We start from the raw sequence: 15,974 nt of genomic DNA on the forward strand, positions 1-15,974 counted from the left end.
TTTACAAAATCCCTTTTTTCCCCTTAACACAAACATCAAGGCTCGGTTTTTGCTGTTTCAGATTGATTCCGGTTAAATCCATTAATCACATTTCCTCTCTTCTCATTTCCAGATTGCCAGACCTTCAGACAGTTGCAGATTAATGATGTGAAAAACACAAGAACAAATGTACAAATCAAACAGAAATCTAATTACTTCACTTTCAATTATGAAATAATGCATAATTGTTTGATTTAGTTTGGAAATTGAACAATGCATTTGGAAAATGTTTACATTTGGAAATTAAAAAGGGGTTGAAAACTGTAACCTATCAAACAAAAAATGTAAGTATCAAACAGAACACTTCAGAAAGTTAACATTTACCATATAACAATTAAAGGTAACTGCTTTCACAAAGCAAGAGTATGTCGTTAGATATATTACAATTTGAAATAACAACCTCAAGATTATAACTGTAGAATAACTCAAAATCCCAGACAAAATACAAACAGCTTGACCTCAGTGTCCTCGGTTGTATCTATGGCCCACTGTCGTCCAAAGATGAACAACAAACAGCTGAGTTCTTCTTGCCCTGCAGGGCAGGAAGTGTATTGGTGGTTTGAACATTTCCGTACAGTATGGGAGTTTTGTTTTAAAGACATTTCAGATTTAAAGACATGTGAAGACCAGACATTTGAGCACTTGAGTGAACATACAACTAAAGTTTGATTCTCCACTGTCCTGCTTGAAATAAAGTATTAGGGACACATTTGAACAACGCAATAATAACTTGTGTGATTGTTTTTTTTTTTTTTTAGCTGAATTATATTTCCTTTTTCAGCAGCTATTGTTTCATAGGTGTAGGGAATAAGGTACCAGCTCTGGGTCTGAATTTATGGGGTTAATCTGACATGTTTTTTCTTGTTTCTAAGTTGTTAAAGACAGGGATGTGTGTCTTTAACTAGACTGTAGTCAGTTGTTCAGTTATGGGTGTGTACATTCCAGGTAACTCATACTTCTTTTTGTATGTCACTGTGCCTCTGATGGGAAACAGAAAATACATAAATAAACTTGTCAAGAAAAAAGAAACAACGTTTTGGATTGGTTTGCCAGTTTTGGATTGGTTTGCCAGTCTTACAGAAGATCTCTGATATGTGCCAACTTTGGCTGATGTGGTGTGAAACAGTTTCTACTCTGTTATCACCCACTTCACTTTGTGTGGGTGTGTTTCACAACGCATGTCAGACTATTCACATGAAACCATTTACACATTCACTGCTGTTATTGTCTACAGTATATGCTGTGTGGAAAGAAATGGCACTGTAAACACAACTGTTATTTTCAATATATGTTTTATTCCACGTGGCAGAATGTACATTTTCTATGGCTGTCCTTTGTACATATTTTGTTTAAGCCCTTTTGTCAAAAAAGAAAAGGGCCTTTGCAACCAGTCAAATATGGAGACATGTCCCCCTCCTAGTGTCTGTTCTGTATTACCTACAGAAGCCTTTTGACCTGGTACCCATACATAGCTGACTCTTGACGCGAACATCCCCCTTTCAAAGGTTGCTGTGCTTTGGGGAGTGTCCTTCCATGGCCTGCAGCTGTGAGAACTGCTTGCTGACGCTGAATGTGTTGCACAACTCTTATGACGTTTTAAACAAGGTACAAGGACCATGGACTTATAAACGGGTCAATCTTTCACGACCGTTGTTTTTTTTAATTATCTAGACTTTGACCTGCAGACTACCATTAAACCAACTTTACGGGCATAGCACCAATGTCCCCGGACTGTATGTTTCAAAAGGCAAGATTGTGTACAAGAACACAATAACATTTCAATATGTATGGCAAACAAAGTAACTATAGTCGCTTTATAAAGAGGCCCAATTCAAAGCTTTACAATGATTTGAGAACAGATAATGCTCAAATTGATTGTGACTTAAAATGTACTGTGGGGTAAACAGGCCTTGTGTGTATGCCCTGCTCTAAGTTTCTGATCTTTTTCTATAGTAACCCCCACACACATTTGCTCTCCAGGATACTGGAGTCTATTGTAAAACCTTTTGAGGTGTTGTGGCTCTCAGGGTTGATTCAAGAAAACATCAAGGGGAGGAATGTTCCCACCTAATAACCCCGAATGACTTGCCCACATGTTGCCACAGATTTATGACGCTATGAAGTTTATTTGATACTATTGGTTTATGGTAATATTTAAACACTAGATTGGGCTTTTGTATCCAAGCTCACACTTGGTTAAAGCACAAATGGCAATGACATCATAGCCTACTGTAGCCAGTATCTATTGTCACAAAAAATTGCGTTTAACACCAAGAAATTAACATGGGTAGGAATCTAAAATAATGTAACAACTCTTCTCATAGTTGGAACATTGAAAGGAGGGCTAAATGAATTGTTTTAATATGGTGTACTGTAGCCTATGGGGTTTTTTGTTTATAGGAAGAGGGCAGAGACATGGGGGATGGGCAGCTCTCACAGTCAATGGTTGATGTGTATCATTACAGCCTGTTGCAGCTGTTTCTAAAGCAGCACAACAAGTTTAACCAACGCTAGCGGAAACGGTGGAACAATAAATCCGTTTTACTGTAACAGATATGTAAATTAGCCTACGCTACTTCATAAAATGTAAACCTTGGAGGTTGTTTACCTTCTTATTTCAACGAAAGCTCGACAAAACACAAGACTGAACTACAGAAAATCACTTCATATGATGTTGTATGAGAGCCTATAGACATTTCCTATTTATGATTGCGTAAAAGCGGAACTGTTTTGGTGTTTTCAGGCAGTTGTTCTCTATTATTTTCTCACTTCTCTCGCAGGAAATACCCGAGCTCCAACAAAGGAAAGGAGAGGACGGTCACCGATTGACGTCACCGGTCTGGCAACAGGCGTGAATGCGTCTCGTTGTCTCTTCTGTGATTGGTCGTTCGGTTGGAACTCGACGTGTGATTGGTCAGATATCGGTTGAGAACGAGCTACATATATCTGCTGAAGATTCCATTTTGTTGCAATTCAGACGGAGTCGGGAGAGAAGAGGTGACCTACAGCCACTTTGAACACCACCTAAGTTTCGAGGGAGACGGGATTTGTAGGAAACATAGCTTGCTGTGCTTCTTACACATAGTCTGTCGAGGGGTTTCTAAAGGCTGGTCGCACATTTTCTCGGACGAAGGGCTTCTTTACCACCAAAGCCTGAGGAAGTCGGTAAGAGAAGCTGTTTTTGTGCCTCGTCGCCATATTGAGCTCACAGTTTCTTTGTTTTGATTTGGTGCCAAAGCTGTGTGACAGATACTGGAATTACGTTATTAACTTAACCCATGTTACTACTACTACATTTGATTTACTTTAATCGAGATATTTGAAAACAAAACATATTTTTTTACTCGGAAAATCTCCGACACAAAGACTGCTGGCAGGACAAAGCGTCCCCAGGCTAGAGGCACACAAACAAACGTGTCGCAGTTTGCATATCTAACGGTTTGTTGTGATACTTGGGACCGTTTTAGAATATTTTATAATGACAATGTTTCTAAAGAAACGTTAGGTAACCTGTTTTGTTGTTAATTGTCTTTTGCAGTGCTTGATTTAATGACGCACTCTTAAAATGCACGTCTTCTCATTTTCAAAACAATTACATGAGCAAAACACAAAGTGTATTTAGCATCTAACTGACATTTTCTCCTAAAGGTTACGGCTTCTTGGAGAAACATTGTGTGCCGAGGGGAATTGATGTTCAGCTCGGTTCGACAGGAAAACAACGCTCATTGGCACATGAAAACTTCAGACCTTGCTGGACACAGACGTACAGCGAGAAGTAGACAGAGACCTACTTCGAGGACCTGGGGCCCGGTTGGAGGTGAACGGTTGAAGAGAGAGCTTTGCTTCACCAACTTTCTGACAACAAAGAGGTGAGCTGGGGTTGTTTTGATCTGGGCTGTGGGGGAGGGGCGACGCCGAACAGGCTGTCTAGTGTTACTGCACGTACTGTCTGTGCTTGTTTTCATTGAGATGTGCTGTGGGTGGGTGGATTAGACTATTTTGCATTAAATGAATATAATAGTTAGTGCAACCCATTCCCAAGTTGCCAGTGATGTCAACTAATAATATTTTCTTATCATAGGTGACACGTAGTGCAGCAATATGGGAGGCGGAGAGAGATACAACATTCCAGTTTCCCACCCCGAGCGCGCTCTGCCCAAGAAGAACCATCAACTTGGCCGGGCTAAGCAGAGAAGCCGTGACCAGAGCGGAGCAGCAGCATCTGCCGGAGGGGCAGGGGGTCTTCACCATCATGGCCACCGCCGGAGTGACAAAGGCTTAGCCTACCACAGGTCTCCAGAGGCGCGGCAGGCCGCGTCCGCCGAGAAGAACACTTCTGTTCGCTTTGCCGCCAACTATGATCAGAACTGGGAGGGTGCAGTGTCTCACCTCAACACGCTCCTGGCCACACAGGGAAGTCCAAGCTACGCTGGGCCTAAGTTCAGCGAGCCACCCCTGCCCAGTGTATTGCCCAAACCCCCCAGCCACTGGGTGTCCTTCCCAATGGGATCCTGTGACAACAGGGAGATGATGGCCTTCCAGCTCAAAAGTCTCCTCAAGGTGCAGGCCTGAGGAGGGGTGCCCAGACTCGATTGAAAAGCCAATATATGAACTGGGACTCTTTTGAGGGCTCCCACCCACCAGGAACACCTCAGTGCTGTAATACTTTTAGCTGTTTTTAGATTGACACCAGTGTTAGATTGCATTTGCAGTAATGTTTACTGTGAATCTTTTTTCCACACATAAATTTTAAAACTAATATTTCCAGATATTGCAGCCTTGGAGCCTTGCTGGTCGGTAATGCCTTTAGTGGAGTCAGTTTCTGTGACTAATGACGAACTGGATATCCCTTATTTCTGTTTTGTTTTGTTCTTTTTAATGTTGGCTATCAAGCAGATTCAGTGTGTTTCCCCTTCTAAACAAGTGTTATATCGGCCAGGTAAATTCCCATCACTTTTACGGTCCATTTCTGTGGACAGACATGCTTTTTCATTTACAAAGTTTTTTGATCAGCCTTTAGGGGTCCTGTCTTAAGCTTCCGGTGCTAAAGCAAACTCACATTTGTAGCATTTCTTGATTAGGGTCCACCTTCTTTTCTTTAATGTATCGCAATCCTTGTTTGGGATGGAAAAGGCACTTGACTGCAATTCTGCAGGGAAAAAAGCTATCTTACTGGAGGTAATGCACTGTCTAGAACAGGTCAAAGGTATAACCTCAAACTGAAAGATAAGAGACCATGGCACACAGGCCTTGGACTATCGGCTCCTGTACCTTTTTTATTGCGCTGTGCGCACATGCACTACAGGAGCTGATTTTGTCTAAGGCCAGAACACTCTATCATAGCATTATTTTGTACAAGTCCTTTATTGTTGTGGTTGGAAGATGTATGAAGAACTGTGTGTAACCAAAGCAATGTTTTCGCTGTATTTTTTTTCCCTCCCCTTTTTGGGGGACATCCTCCTGACATGTGGTCGGCATTGTTGCCATTGCCACTTTAACCTTTCAAGCCCGAGTGGTGAATGGGTAAGACTCCCTGTGGTCACTTCTACTGTTAATCTGTTCCAATCATTCGTGTGGTTGCTCCTCAGTCTCTGCCTTTTCAGGACAGTGCTGCGGCTCCAACATGCGGAAGAGGGCCAGGCTTAGTTGTGGGACTGTTGAGTTTCACTTTCTCAAGTCATGTGAAATGGTCCTGTTGGCTGCATGCATTAGAAAGCAAGCTGAGGCAGAACTGAGGAAGGTTTCTGAAGTGAAGTGGCTGCAGGGACTCTCTGTGAGGCAGGAGGCTGGTGCTTATGTTTATAAAATAGGTCTCAGTGGATGACAGTCCATTATCAACAGCCACTCTGCCTCTTGCCTCTGCGTCTTGTTTACCCTCTTGCACTGCAATCAGACTAGTTTTTAATAAGTTACAGACAAAGATGCTATTGAAAAGATGGAGGCGTAATTGACTATCTCCCGATGGATTCTCTATTTTTGTGATTCAACCCTCAATGAGGCTCTCTTTGCTTTCCCCTTGCAGAATTGGAGCTGTTTATGGCCAGTCTAAAGAAAACAAAACAAAGTATGAGAGCTTGTTAATGTGTTTTAAGAGCCATGTAAATAATGATATGTAAAAAGTACTTGTAGCATATGTACATTTGCAGGCCAAATTTGAGGCCTGTTTGACAAAAAGTATTTTTAGTAATAACACTGAATGTATAAGACATGCTAAGGACGTGTCTTGACTTCAATGTCTTGACTTCAATACTGAAGAATATTTTTGTTAAAAAAACTGCATATAGCATTTCTCAGTACCCCTGCACTGTTATCTTTCCAGAGATCTTGCACATGTTTTTTATTGTTTTGTATTAAACAGTGTAGGGTGAACTATGCTTTGTGCAAAAAGTAAAACTGCAAAATGTAAATTTGATCCTAGAGGAGACTTGCCTGTGTATGAACTCGAGTTCTGAATGTGCTTACAATATGTAAGCGTGATGCTTTTAATCTTGAGTTGACCTGTTTGTGCCTAAGTTGAAATCCATGCTGAAACTGAATACTTGCATTAGGTGGCATTGCCACACGATGACCAAAATGTTTTCACCTGAACCATCTTCAGTTCTCCGCTGCTCTTCCGCCAGCTGACAACTGAACCTGGCCCCATAATGTTTAAGTTGTACTTATATTGGTTGTTCATGTAAATGTTTAATTTCTTGCCCTGATTGAGTTGTGCATGGCAGTCTCCTCATTCTAAATTTGAAAATATTGAATTGGCTGTTAATTTGTCCCCCTTTGAAATGTCACTGAATATGGAAAAGAAAAATGCCCCGTTTTAAAATTGGTATGAATTGGTGTTTGAAAAAAGCAACGAATGCACTCTGTGAATTGAAAACAAATTTTACAAAAAAAAGAAGAAATAAATCCCTTTCCCTTCCCCCCTACCTCTGTGTTTGAATATTTTCTTTGGAGTGAACACTTGTGTCTAGGGTGTGTTGTACAATAGACCTTTGCTCAAGGAACCCTCTTTACTTTAAATCGGGGGTGTCCAAACTTTTATCACCGAGGGCTGGGCTAGAGGTATATACTTATTTACTGACATGAAAACTGTTTACATTTAAGAAGCCATATTTCATTATACTTTTTTAATCTGCTGAGGGCCGATTCAAAATGGCCGACGGGCCGCATTTGCCCCCCGGGCCGTAGTTTGGACACCCCTGCTTTAAATTCAAAAGAGTTCCTTAAAAAAAAACATAACAAAGATTCTTCATTGACATTGTTTATTGACAAATTATACCAAGTAAACCTAGGATAGCCGTATAAGGAACACTTGAAAAATTCAACTGACGGTACATCTCGTTCAAACCAAGTTCTAGGTAATAGCATAAGGTAGCATCCATTGCAACACTCATTACAGCTACTACAGTATACAGCTTTCCTGCTGTATAATAGCGGGAACAACATATTTGGTAAAATACTGGTAAGCTGGGTCTGAAGTTGTATCTTTATTTATTCTAACACGCCACATGGAGACAGGCATATTAACACATGTATGAACATAAACATTGGGTAACCCAAAGTACAAAAATATTATTGGCAACGCCAAACTGTAACATCTTTATTAACCTATAGCATCCCACATTACAAGTAAAAAAAAAAAAAAAAAACCTGCTGGGGTTTCCATGAAATGATTTAAAAACAAAAAGCTTTTCACTAAAAAAATATCTCAAACTCCTCATACTCTGCGTCCCACCTTTGGCAGCAGACCGAAATGTGATGAAACAAAAACAAACGGACACTCTCGTTATCATAGCAGAACAGAACGTCCTCGGACACAGATGATCAGGGCTCTGGGGGGATAGACAGTCAGTGACCTCCAGACTTGCGTCCGGCCCAGGATCTGGAGCGAGAGCGGGAGCGGGACACGGAGCGAGAGAGGGAGCGGGATGGAGAGCGGCCCACAGGCTGTTTGTGGGAGCTGGAGGTGGGGTGGAAGTCCTCCGCTGGGCTGTGGGACCTCGACTGGCTCTTCTTACCTTTGGCCATAGGTCTGGGGGGGGGAGGGGAGCGGGACGCAGAGTGGCTGCGTGGGCCTGCTTCATGGTGTGTCCGGTGGTGCTCACGAGGGGGACCTCTGTGCCTAGTGGGATTAACAGTACATTTGAATAATAACAAAGGTGCAGGGCAAATTCGTACATTTTTAACAGACTGAAAGATGATAAATTACCTGTCATTTTCACGGCTTCTGCTCCGTCTGTAGGAACGAGATCTAAAGAGATAAAAAAATTGATTAAATGGGTCCTTGTAATATACATAGCAATATACCAGTTTATACCATCTCCAGGGGCTAATTAATGTCCAGTCATGTTTTAATATTCAATTTATGTTAGTTAGTTAGTGTGTTGGGGAGTAAAGAAAAATATCAAACCAGAGACTAAGCTTAGCTTTTTTAAATGTTCAGATCTTTCTTTTATTTGATGCTCGATGCTACATATAAATTAGTTTGTCCTTTAAGTATTGTGGTCTGATACCCGGCCCTAATTACTAAACACATTGTAGGACAGAGTTGACTCTTACATTTGGATGGATCAAGGGTTGACTAAATGATAAAACTAAACAACTGAAATCACAAACATTCAACTATGTTTTACCTTTTTAGTTAAGTGATTAAGTTACTTCAATAAAGCAAAGTTGCCAACTCACTCTCTCGGGCTCTCAGACCTCCGAGGTCTGCGCTCATGTGAGGGGCTCCGGGACCTGCGCCGCTCATTGCTGCGGCTCCGGGACCGCCTGCGACGTCTGTCTCGATCATCGTCGCTACGAGGGGAATGGTCTTCCTTGGTCTTCATCTGGTTAGGGGCTGGATGAAAAGATGTGCACCAGAACATTAGGTGATTATAAACCAGACATTTTCCAAACAATGCTAACAAAATAGGTCATCACAAAAGCTTAATGTATGCTGCTTAGATATGAATGCACATTGGTCGTACTCTTTCTGTCCCCCTGGGCGAACTGGATCTCGATCTGACGCCCACAAACCCATTTATGGTCCAGGTTGTGAAGAGCGTCCTCTGCATCCCGGACATCTTCAAATGTAGCTGTATTGTTAAGGGCTTTTATTTTGAAATGTGGAGAGTTGGGACAGAGAAGGCTGCACACATGCACAACAATTTACAATAAGGGCTGTAACACAGTTTATTTACATCAGTGCAGTGCAAAATCAGTTCATGAGAAACATGTCTTCAGTGTGCATATAAACAACATAAAACTCAATCAATTTGTGATCTCAAATTGTGAAGACAAGACAAATATTGATGATCAGATTCGGTAGGATACAAAAACTTTGGCTTGTTACCTTTTAACCTGCTTGACCTTTGACCTTCAGCTTGATCTTTATTTTCTTGGCAGAAGAACTTGAGGTTTCCTGCTTGTCTTTGCCCAATAAACACTTTTCTTTTCCTCGCTTTGGAAGACAAATGGAAGCCTGGGTGCTCTCTTTTCTCCTCTTTGTCTTCATGCTTTTGCTCTCTTTATTTTCCCAATTCCACTATTGCTTGTCGCCTGGGTGTCTTTGGCTTGAATCTACGCTAAAACCGCCTTTCAACTTTCTTTGGTGCGGGATCTCCAGAACTGTATCTTTATCATTCTAAGGCAACAACAGAAGAAATATTGGTTAGCAATTAGATTAAATCTGAATGCAACAATGATTAGAAACAGGTAAAAATCACATAAAAAAAATAACACAGTCAGGTCAGGTGTCCTTGAACCAACTGTAACCCTAAAAGTCAGATATTATATTTGACAACCCTTCTGTTAGAAAAGCACAATTTCCTGTTAAAATGAAAAGAATAAAGGATATTGAATGTAAGCAAATCCTCTTCCCCGGCGTGTATAGAAGTCAAGTGGAATGTAGACATCTACAATAGGCCCATAACGACCAAACTCACGTCGTATATCCTCTGGCCTAAGAAGGGTCATGAAATAAGCACATTTATTCTGCTGGCTGTCATATGAATTCAGCTGGAGAGCAGCGTGTACGGTAAACACAAGAGCTGGTGCCAGCAGAGCATATGACAAAACCTATTTGCAGACATATCAAATCACCCTCCCACTCAGAAGGAGGTTCCATTGTTTAAATTGTGTAATAACCAAGCTGGCCAAATTCACAAATCCATAGCGGCCTTAAAAGCTAGAAAATAGCACAAATTATTTATTAAAAGAGGGGGCAAAGTCACAGGGGTTAGAAAATGACCATTGCTTAAAACTAGCTGACGAATGAATAAGTCAAACTGACAAAGATAGATAAAAAGTAAATCATTAGTACATTTTTCATGCAAAAACATGCTTTTTTCAGCCACTCAAACATGACAATTTCTACTTTAATAAAAAAACATATAAAATGTCTTTGCAATGACCAAACGAGTCATTTAAACATTTCTTGACATTTTACAGACCGAAAGATTAGTCCATCATGACAAAAACAATAGGCAGACACATTTATAATTACAAATAACATTTGTTTAAGCCCTACACCACTTAAAGGTGGGGTAGGTAAGTTTGAGAAACCGGCTCGAGATACAGTTTTTGTTATATTCCATGGAATGCTCTTAACATGCCGATAGCAATGAATATCTTAAGTGCTTTGACAAAAAATCCATAAAAAGAATTCATCTGTGGAAGCCGTAGTACTGTAAAAAGCACGACCAATCATTTTAGCCGGCCCGGCTAAAATAACTGGATGGCTTGCCTGCCTGTCAGCCTTCCATCTGTGCACAAACTTATCTCGTGCCCTCATTGGTCATGTGCGCGTTCGTGTGTGTTGGAGGAGAGGCTCTGTAAGGAAGTGGCAGATTTTTTCCGGCTGTGTATTTTCAAATTCGAGCGCACTCGAGCTGGTTTCTCCAAAATTACCTACCCCACCTTTAATCCAGACACTGTCACAATTATACACAACATTATAAGTGTGACAAAGAAACAAACAACAAAGGCATTATGTAGTATAATTACCCCTTCTCTTTGTTACATATTCCACATTTAAAATGCTCAGTAACCTAAGATGGACATGTTATTGGTCTCTGTCTCAGGTCTATTTTCTGCTGCTGCTCTCCCTGCTGACAGCACTGGGGGCGTACATTTGAAAAGAGGTTAAAGCTGGTGGGTGAAATAAAAATAGACCCGCTGTTGAACACACGTCACGGGCTTCACAGCACAGACACGGTGTGTAGTCACGCTACATTATTAATGCATGTCCATAGTATAAATAGCTAGGCCTACGTGCTTCTTAGGGGGAGTGCCATTTACGTCACTTGCAACAACACAGTCTTTCATATTAGCATGTGTTAGCAAAACCCAGGAAAAACACCTTTTTTGTCCATTACTGATTTGCGACCCCCCCCCCCCCCTTCCCTAACGTCAGATAGCCATTTTTGGTCATGTTTCCACACTAACCAGCATTACGTTAGCTGGTCCATGCGTGCATACCGTAGGCTGAAAAAATAACAACATACCTGGAGTCATCGGCGATGTTTCTGACGAAGAGAGAAGTGTTAGGCGGTCTCAGGTACCTCGCCATGTTTGTAAAGGTCCGTTGCTTTAATTTGGCAGCCGGGAATTAGTTTACTACAGCTTTTTATTCACAAATCCGTATGCTTTACTGCAGGCTACACTAACTACGTGGTCAAAGCGTTCCCTTCGTACTGCGCATGCGTAAAGCCACGAAGGCACATGCGCACCAAACACACCCACATCCAGGATGTTGAGGTGGAAAAAAGTACTCATATCAAGTACTGTAAACGTAGAAATACCTGAGTGTAGGAATACTCTGTTACGGGTAAAAGTCCTGCAATCAAAGTAAAAGTAGAAGAAGTTTTGGCATCAAAATATACTATAAGTACAAAAAAAAGTACTCATTATGCAAATAGTACCTGTGTTTAAGAATACTGTATTGCTTGTAAAAGTCATGCTATCAACATTTTGCTTGAATAAAAAAGAAAAGCATTGGTATCAAAATCTCCTCAAAGTACAGAATCTAAAAGTAGGCTACTAATTATGTAGAGTGGCTCATTCCAGAATAATATATATCATGTGATTTGATTATAATTATTGATGCATTCAAGTTTTATCAAAGTTGGTAAACGTGGAGCATGTTTTAATAACTTTGTATACTGCAGTGTAGCTATAGTGAATATTACTCCAGGTGTAACCAAAGCCTTATTTAAGTGTTGATTATATTTCACATCATTCATCCAAATCTGCAAAGTAACTAAAGGTATTTAATAAATGTAGTGGAGTAACATTACACGATTAACCTCTGAATTGCAGTGGAGAAAAAAGTAGCAAAAAAAATGCCCAAGTAAAGTACAATTACCTCAAAATCTACTTAGTAACTTTACAACACTGAATGTTGGGATAAGCCTTTTCAAAGAGAGACATTTTCTCAAACAAGACGATGCAAACCACAATTATTAAGCAACAATTTTATTTAAATAGACATGTGTTTCTTCACTGCAAGGTTTACATCTTTTTGCTCTTCCTGATGAGAGTTGTTGAGCCCATGGTCAGAGTCTGAAATTGGATAAGGGAGAATTAACATATTTAGTTAGAGGCTAAGAGATTCATTACATTATTGAAGCTTATGATATTTAAGGTGAAGCAGAAAAAGGTGAGTTCTGGTAATATAGGCATACCTCAATCAACTCTCCTCCTTGGAGCTCAGAGATGTGCAAGGACTTGCCCATGTTGCAGACCATTTTGCTTCCTTCAATCTTGACAGTGCACTGTGGGTCACAGGAGGAGACAATACATATCACAAACCTCCCCAAAGAATACACTTGTATACTTACTCACAGCACACTTTAAGATAAATATACACTGATATTTCTGCTGTAAACACAAATACGCTGTCCCAAATTAGAAATCATATACATAAGGACCTTAGAAATGAAAAAGAAAACAAGAACTACAAACCTTGAGCTTCCTGCCGTCCATGGTGTTGATATCAGCCTCCTTGCCGATGGTAAAGGAGTTGGTCACAGACTTCCCAGGGGTCTTGGAGGTGACAACAAAGTCATTACCAGTTTGTTTGATCTCAGTGACTGGCTTGATGTCCTTGGCCATCTTGATAACATCTTCTGAGAGATCTGGAAAGCAAAGCAAAATATGCGTTTTGTTAAATCCTACACAACCTAAAATGAAGAACTGATGAGTCTTTGGAATCAGAATCAGAATGTGTGTTCTGTGTGGTTCAATTAAGCATGTGAAAGTTGTAACAGCATTTAAATAGGCACTCTGTCTCGTTTACCCCTTATAAATATGTTTTTATACTTTATAAGCAAACAACCCTTCTTGATTTTTTATTTTCTCACCCAAGGCCCTGAGGAAGGCCTCGTAGTTCTCCTGGGCGTACACCTGCCATGTTCCATTGAAGTCCATGATTTCTAGTAGATCCTACTGGGCTGGAGGCTGAGACAACTTTGTGAATCTTAACACAATGTGGAGGATGTGACTGGAGTCATCCACCTTCTTATACAGAAAGCTCTGCCCTGTCTAATGAGTAACAAACTCCTCTGTAGTAATCACTGCTGTTTGAACAACCTGGAGTTCACTTACTCCTGTGTGGACCAAACTCAGCTTTTACCAAAGATATAGTTAGATGGTCAGTTTTGTCACGTGTGTTAAAAAGCTTCCTTTATAAGAAATATGCACAGTTTTGTCTTATTACATGAATTCATGTAAAGTTCCCAAAGAATGGATTTTGAAGATGTTAGCATGTGGTGTTAACATTTGAAAAAATATGAATTTAATACACTAAATGAACTTGTATGCGACCTGTCCTCAGAGTGTCGTTGAACCCTAACATGAGTCTACCTGACTGAGCCCCAGTATGAGGGTTAATGACACTACGGACTGTTTGCTTTTAAAGTACAAGAAATAATCTCTGCTTGCAAAATCATACACACAGAAAGCGGCACTCTACATTTTCTTCATCATAAATTGGACTAAACGTTTACTTTAAGAATAGAAGGACCAAATATAATATATGTAAGTGTTTATAAAAAATACTACACAGGCAAAAGTCACTTGAATAAGCTTTATTCACAACACACACAAACAAATCACGCATACGATTCACCAAAAGCTTGATTAGCTTCAGAGAGTTGCAGTTTTCATTTTGACATGTGCTTAGGAAGCAAGAACATTTCCAATACTGGTGAATTATAAAATGTACTGTACTAGGAGCACAGGTATATTTAAGTCAAAGTCTGCAAACTGGCTCTCTGACAGCAGTTATAAAGCAATATATAGGGGTTGCTAATTAACAAATTAACTAATGTTAGCTGACATCCTAACATTAGTTACTACTGTATGAGCATACCAGAACAAGTGAGTCTGTAGCAGGATATCCTCGGAGTGTATCGAAATAATTAATTGTGCATTTTACTGAGTATGAATTCAGCTTTTCAGTTGTTAAAGGTACATAGTGCATTTTCTTTTTACAAAAGTTGCACAGAGTTACTTTAAAATAGAAACAATCTGTATATCCAACACCCATGACTTCAACTAAATGAGTTTGACTAACAGAATTTTACAATATTCATCACAAAGTATATATTTTTATGGCATACAGTGTCTCCAGTTTAAATAATACAAAGAAAGTGTCATCTTTATGTTACCAGGATCCTATGTTCTTGATTTGAATAAACATTGTTAGGCATTTTTTTAGGTCTGTCAGTGCAGTTCAAATTGCAAAAGCAAAAAGGGGAAAGATGTATCAAATGCAGCTGGATGGTGAAAATCTGCCACTGCAGAGATATCAATGTCTAAAGTCAAGGCAACACACACATAAGGTTTTAAGGATTATAACATTGGTAGGCTTCATGCTGAAGGTGATTGATTTCCCCCCATTGGCCAAGTGAAGCTTACATTGAACATTTGCCAGGGAAAAAAGCACTGCTACGAACATAAAACTCTATTGGAGTATTTGGAGTTCGAAGACTAGGAGATTTTTTCAAAACCACAACAAAGTTCCTTAATGCTCAATAAAGTTTCCAACACAAAAAACAATCATCATTCCATGTCATAATATCTATCCATCCACCTTTATATCTGTTCGCACTGTGCAAATCTCAAACTAAATCCCTCACTTCCTTTTGCGTTCAAAACCCATCTCCACAGCGTGATCTGGAGGCTTCTCCCCATGCTTGTAAATGCTCACAGTAACATCAACCGTTTCAGAGCCAAAGTTGTTGCGCACAAAGATGCTGTATTTCCCAGAATCTGCCATGGTGACGTTGTGGATGGTGATGGTGCTGCACTTGGGCTCCTTTGTGATGGTGAACTGGGCCTGGTCCACAATCTCCTTGTCGTTACGAAGCCAGATGATCCCTGGGTCCGGACAACCGTCGATGAAGCACGTGAGACACAAAGTCTGAAGATAGGACAAGGAGCAGTCAAAGAAATTCAACTGTAACCATGAACTCTTCATACAATAGGGCTACAATAATATCACAACAAATAATTGTGTATGTATGTGTTTCTAACTATCTAATATCAAAGTCAAAGTCAACTTTATTGTCAATGTTTCAGTTTGTGTGAACAGACAGAGATATCGAAATACAGTTTCCCACAATCCTGAATACAAAAACAAATATATATAGAAATATGTATACAAATATGTATGTACCTATATATACACAATCAACATTTATACATATGCACACATTAAGACAAGCACAACAATCAATATAATAACAGTCACTTCAATATCTTTGAGAAATGTACATTAGTGCAAGACTGTCCATAGCAGCGTAAAAAGTAAAAAGTGTATCTTACCTTGCCCTCCATGATGGCCACCACATCAGGGAGACCCTTTGTCACTTTGGCCCGATCTGAAACCAAACAAACAACAATAACTCCCCGCTGTTATCCACTGTACAGTCTTTTCACCTTTATTGTGGAAA

At 40.1% G+C, this 15,974-nt stretch overlaps 4 protein-coding genes across 4 annotated transcripts in view; 1 reads left to right on the top strand and 3 right to left on the bottom strand.

Annotated features, from left to right (window-relative positions):
* The first annotated feature begins 2,992 nt into the window (after positions 1-2,992).
* Positions 2,993-6,959, top strand: pnrc2 (proline-rich nuclear receptor coactivator 2). Its single transcript, XM_034153408.1, has 3 exons — positions 2,993-3,204; positions 3,688-3,908; positions 4,121-6,959. The coding sequence occupies exon 3, from the start codon at positions 4,141-4,143 to the stop codon at positions 4,609-4,611; it is 471 nt and encodes a 156-aa protein (XP_034009299.1). The 5' UTR covers positions 2,993-3,204; positions 3,688-3,908; positions 4,121-4,140; the 3' UTR covers positions 4,612-6,959.
* Positions 6,960-7,276: 317 nt separating this feature from the next.
* srsf10a (serine and arginine rich splicing factor 10a) lies at positions 7,277-11,728 on the bottom strand. The gene is made up of 6 exons (XM_034112768.1): positions 11,523-11,728; positions 9,875-9,979; positions 9,006-9,109; positions 8,719-8,875; positions 8,243-8,284; positions 7,277-8,155 (listed from the first exon to the last, which is right to left on the bottom strand). The coding sequence occupies exons 1-6, from the start codon at positions 11,585-11,587 to the stop codon at positions 7,882-7,884; spliced, it is 747 nt and encodes a 248-aa protein (XP_033968659.1). The 5' UTR covers positions 11,588-11,728; the 3' UTR covers positions 7,277-7,881.
* Positions 11,729-12,475: 747 nt separating this feature from the next.
* On the bottom strand, positions 12,476-13,545 carry fabp10a (fatty acid binding protein 10a, liver basic). Its single transcript, XM_034112719.1, has 4 exons — positions 13,380-13,545; positions 12,982-13,154; positions 12,702-12,791; positions 12,476-12,579 (listed from the first exon to the last, which is right to left on the bottom strand). Exons 1-4 carry the CDS (start codon positions 13,444-13,446, stop codon positions 12,529-12,531), a joined length of 381 nt encoding a protein of 126 aa, XP_033968610.1. The 5' UTR covers positions 13,447-13,545; the 3' UTR covers positions 12,476-12,528.
* Positions 13,546-14,091: 546 nt separating this feature from the next.
* The window catches only part of myom3 (myomesin 3), a 55,407-nt gene continuing 53,524 nt past the window's right edge, over positions 14,092-15,974 (bottom strand). The window contains 2 exon segments of the mRNA XM_034112712.1: positions 14,092-15,442; positions 15,847-15,902. Of these exon segments, the coding sequence (XP_033968603.1) occupies positions 15,155-15,442; positions 15,847-15,902 (344 nt within the window). The 3' untranslated portion in view covers positions 14,092-15,154.

The sequence above is a fragment of the Trematomus bernacchii genome, unplaced genomic scaffold (assembly GCF_902827165.1).
Source record: "Trematomus bernacchii unplaced genomic scaffold, fTreBer1.1, whole genome shotgun sequence".
Lineage (NCBI taxonomy): Eukaryota > Metazoa > Chordata > Actinopteri > Perciformes > Nototheniidae > Trematomus > Trematomus bernacchii.

Bases quoted from the DNA above. Each gene is read 5' to 3' on its own strand.
- fabp10a (XM_034112719.1), bottom strand. From the start codon at position 13,446: ATGGACTTCAATGGAACATGGCAGGTGTACGCCCAGGAGAACTACGAG. The intron at 13,155-13,379 runs GTGAGAAAATAA...TTTGCTTTCCAG, and splicing joins GGCCTTCCTCAGGGCCTTGG to ATCTCTCAGAAGATGTTATC. The intron at 12,580-12,701 runs GTATGCCTATAT...ATCCAATTTCAG, and splicing joins AAGGAGGAGAGTTGATTGAG to ACTCTGACCATGGGCTCAAC.
- pnrc2 (XM_034153408.1), top strand. From the start codon at position 4,141: ATGGGAGGCGGAGAGAGATACAACATTCCAGTTTCCCACCCCGAGCGC.
- srsf10a (XM_034112768.1), bottom strand. From the start codon at position 11,587: ATGGCGAGGTACCTGAGACCGCCTAACACTTCTCTCTTCGTCAGAAAC. The intron at 9,110-9,874 runs ATATCCTTTATT...CAATACAGCTAC, and splicing joins AGAGGATTTGCTTACATTCA to ATTTGAAGATGTCCGGGATG. The intron at 8,285-8,718 runs GTGAGTTGGCAA...TTATCTCTTTAG, and splicing joins AGGTCTGAGAGCCCGAGAGA to ATCTCGTTCCTACAGACGGA.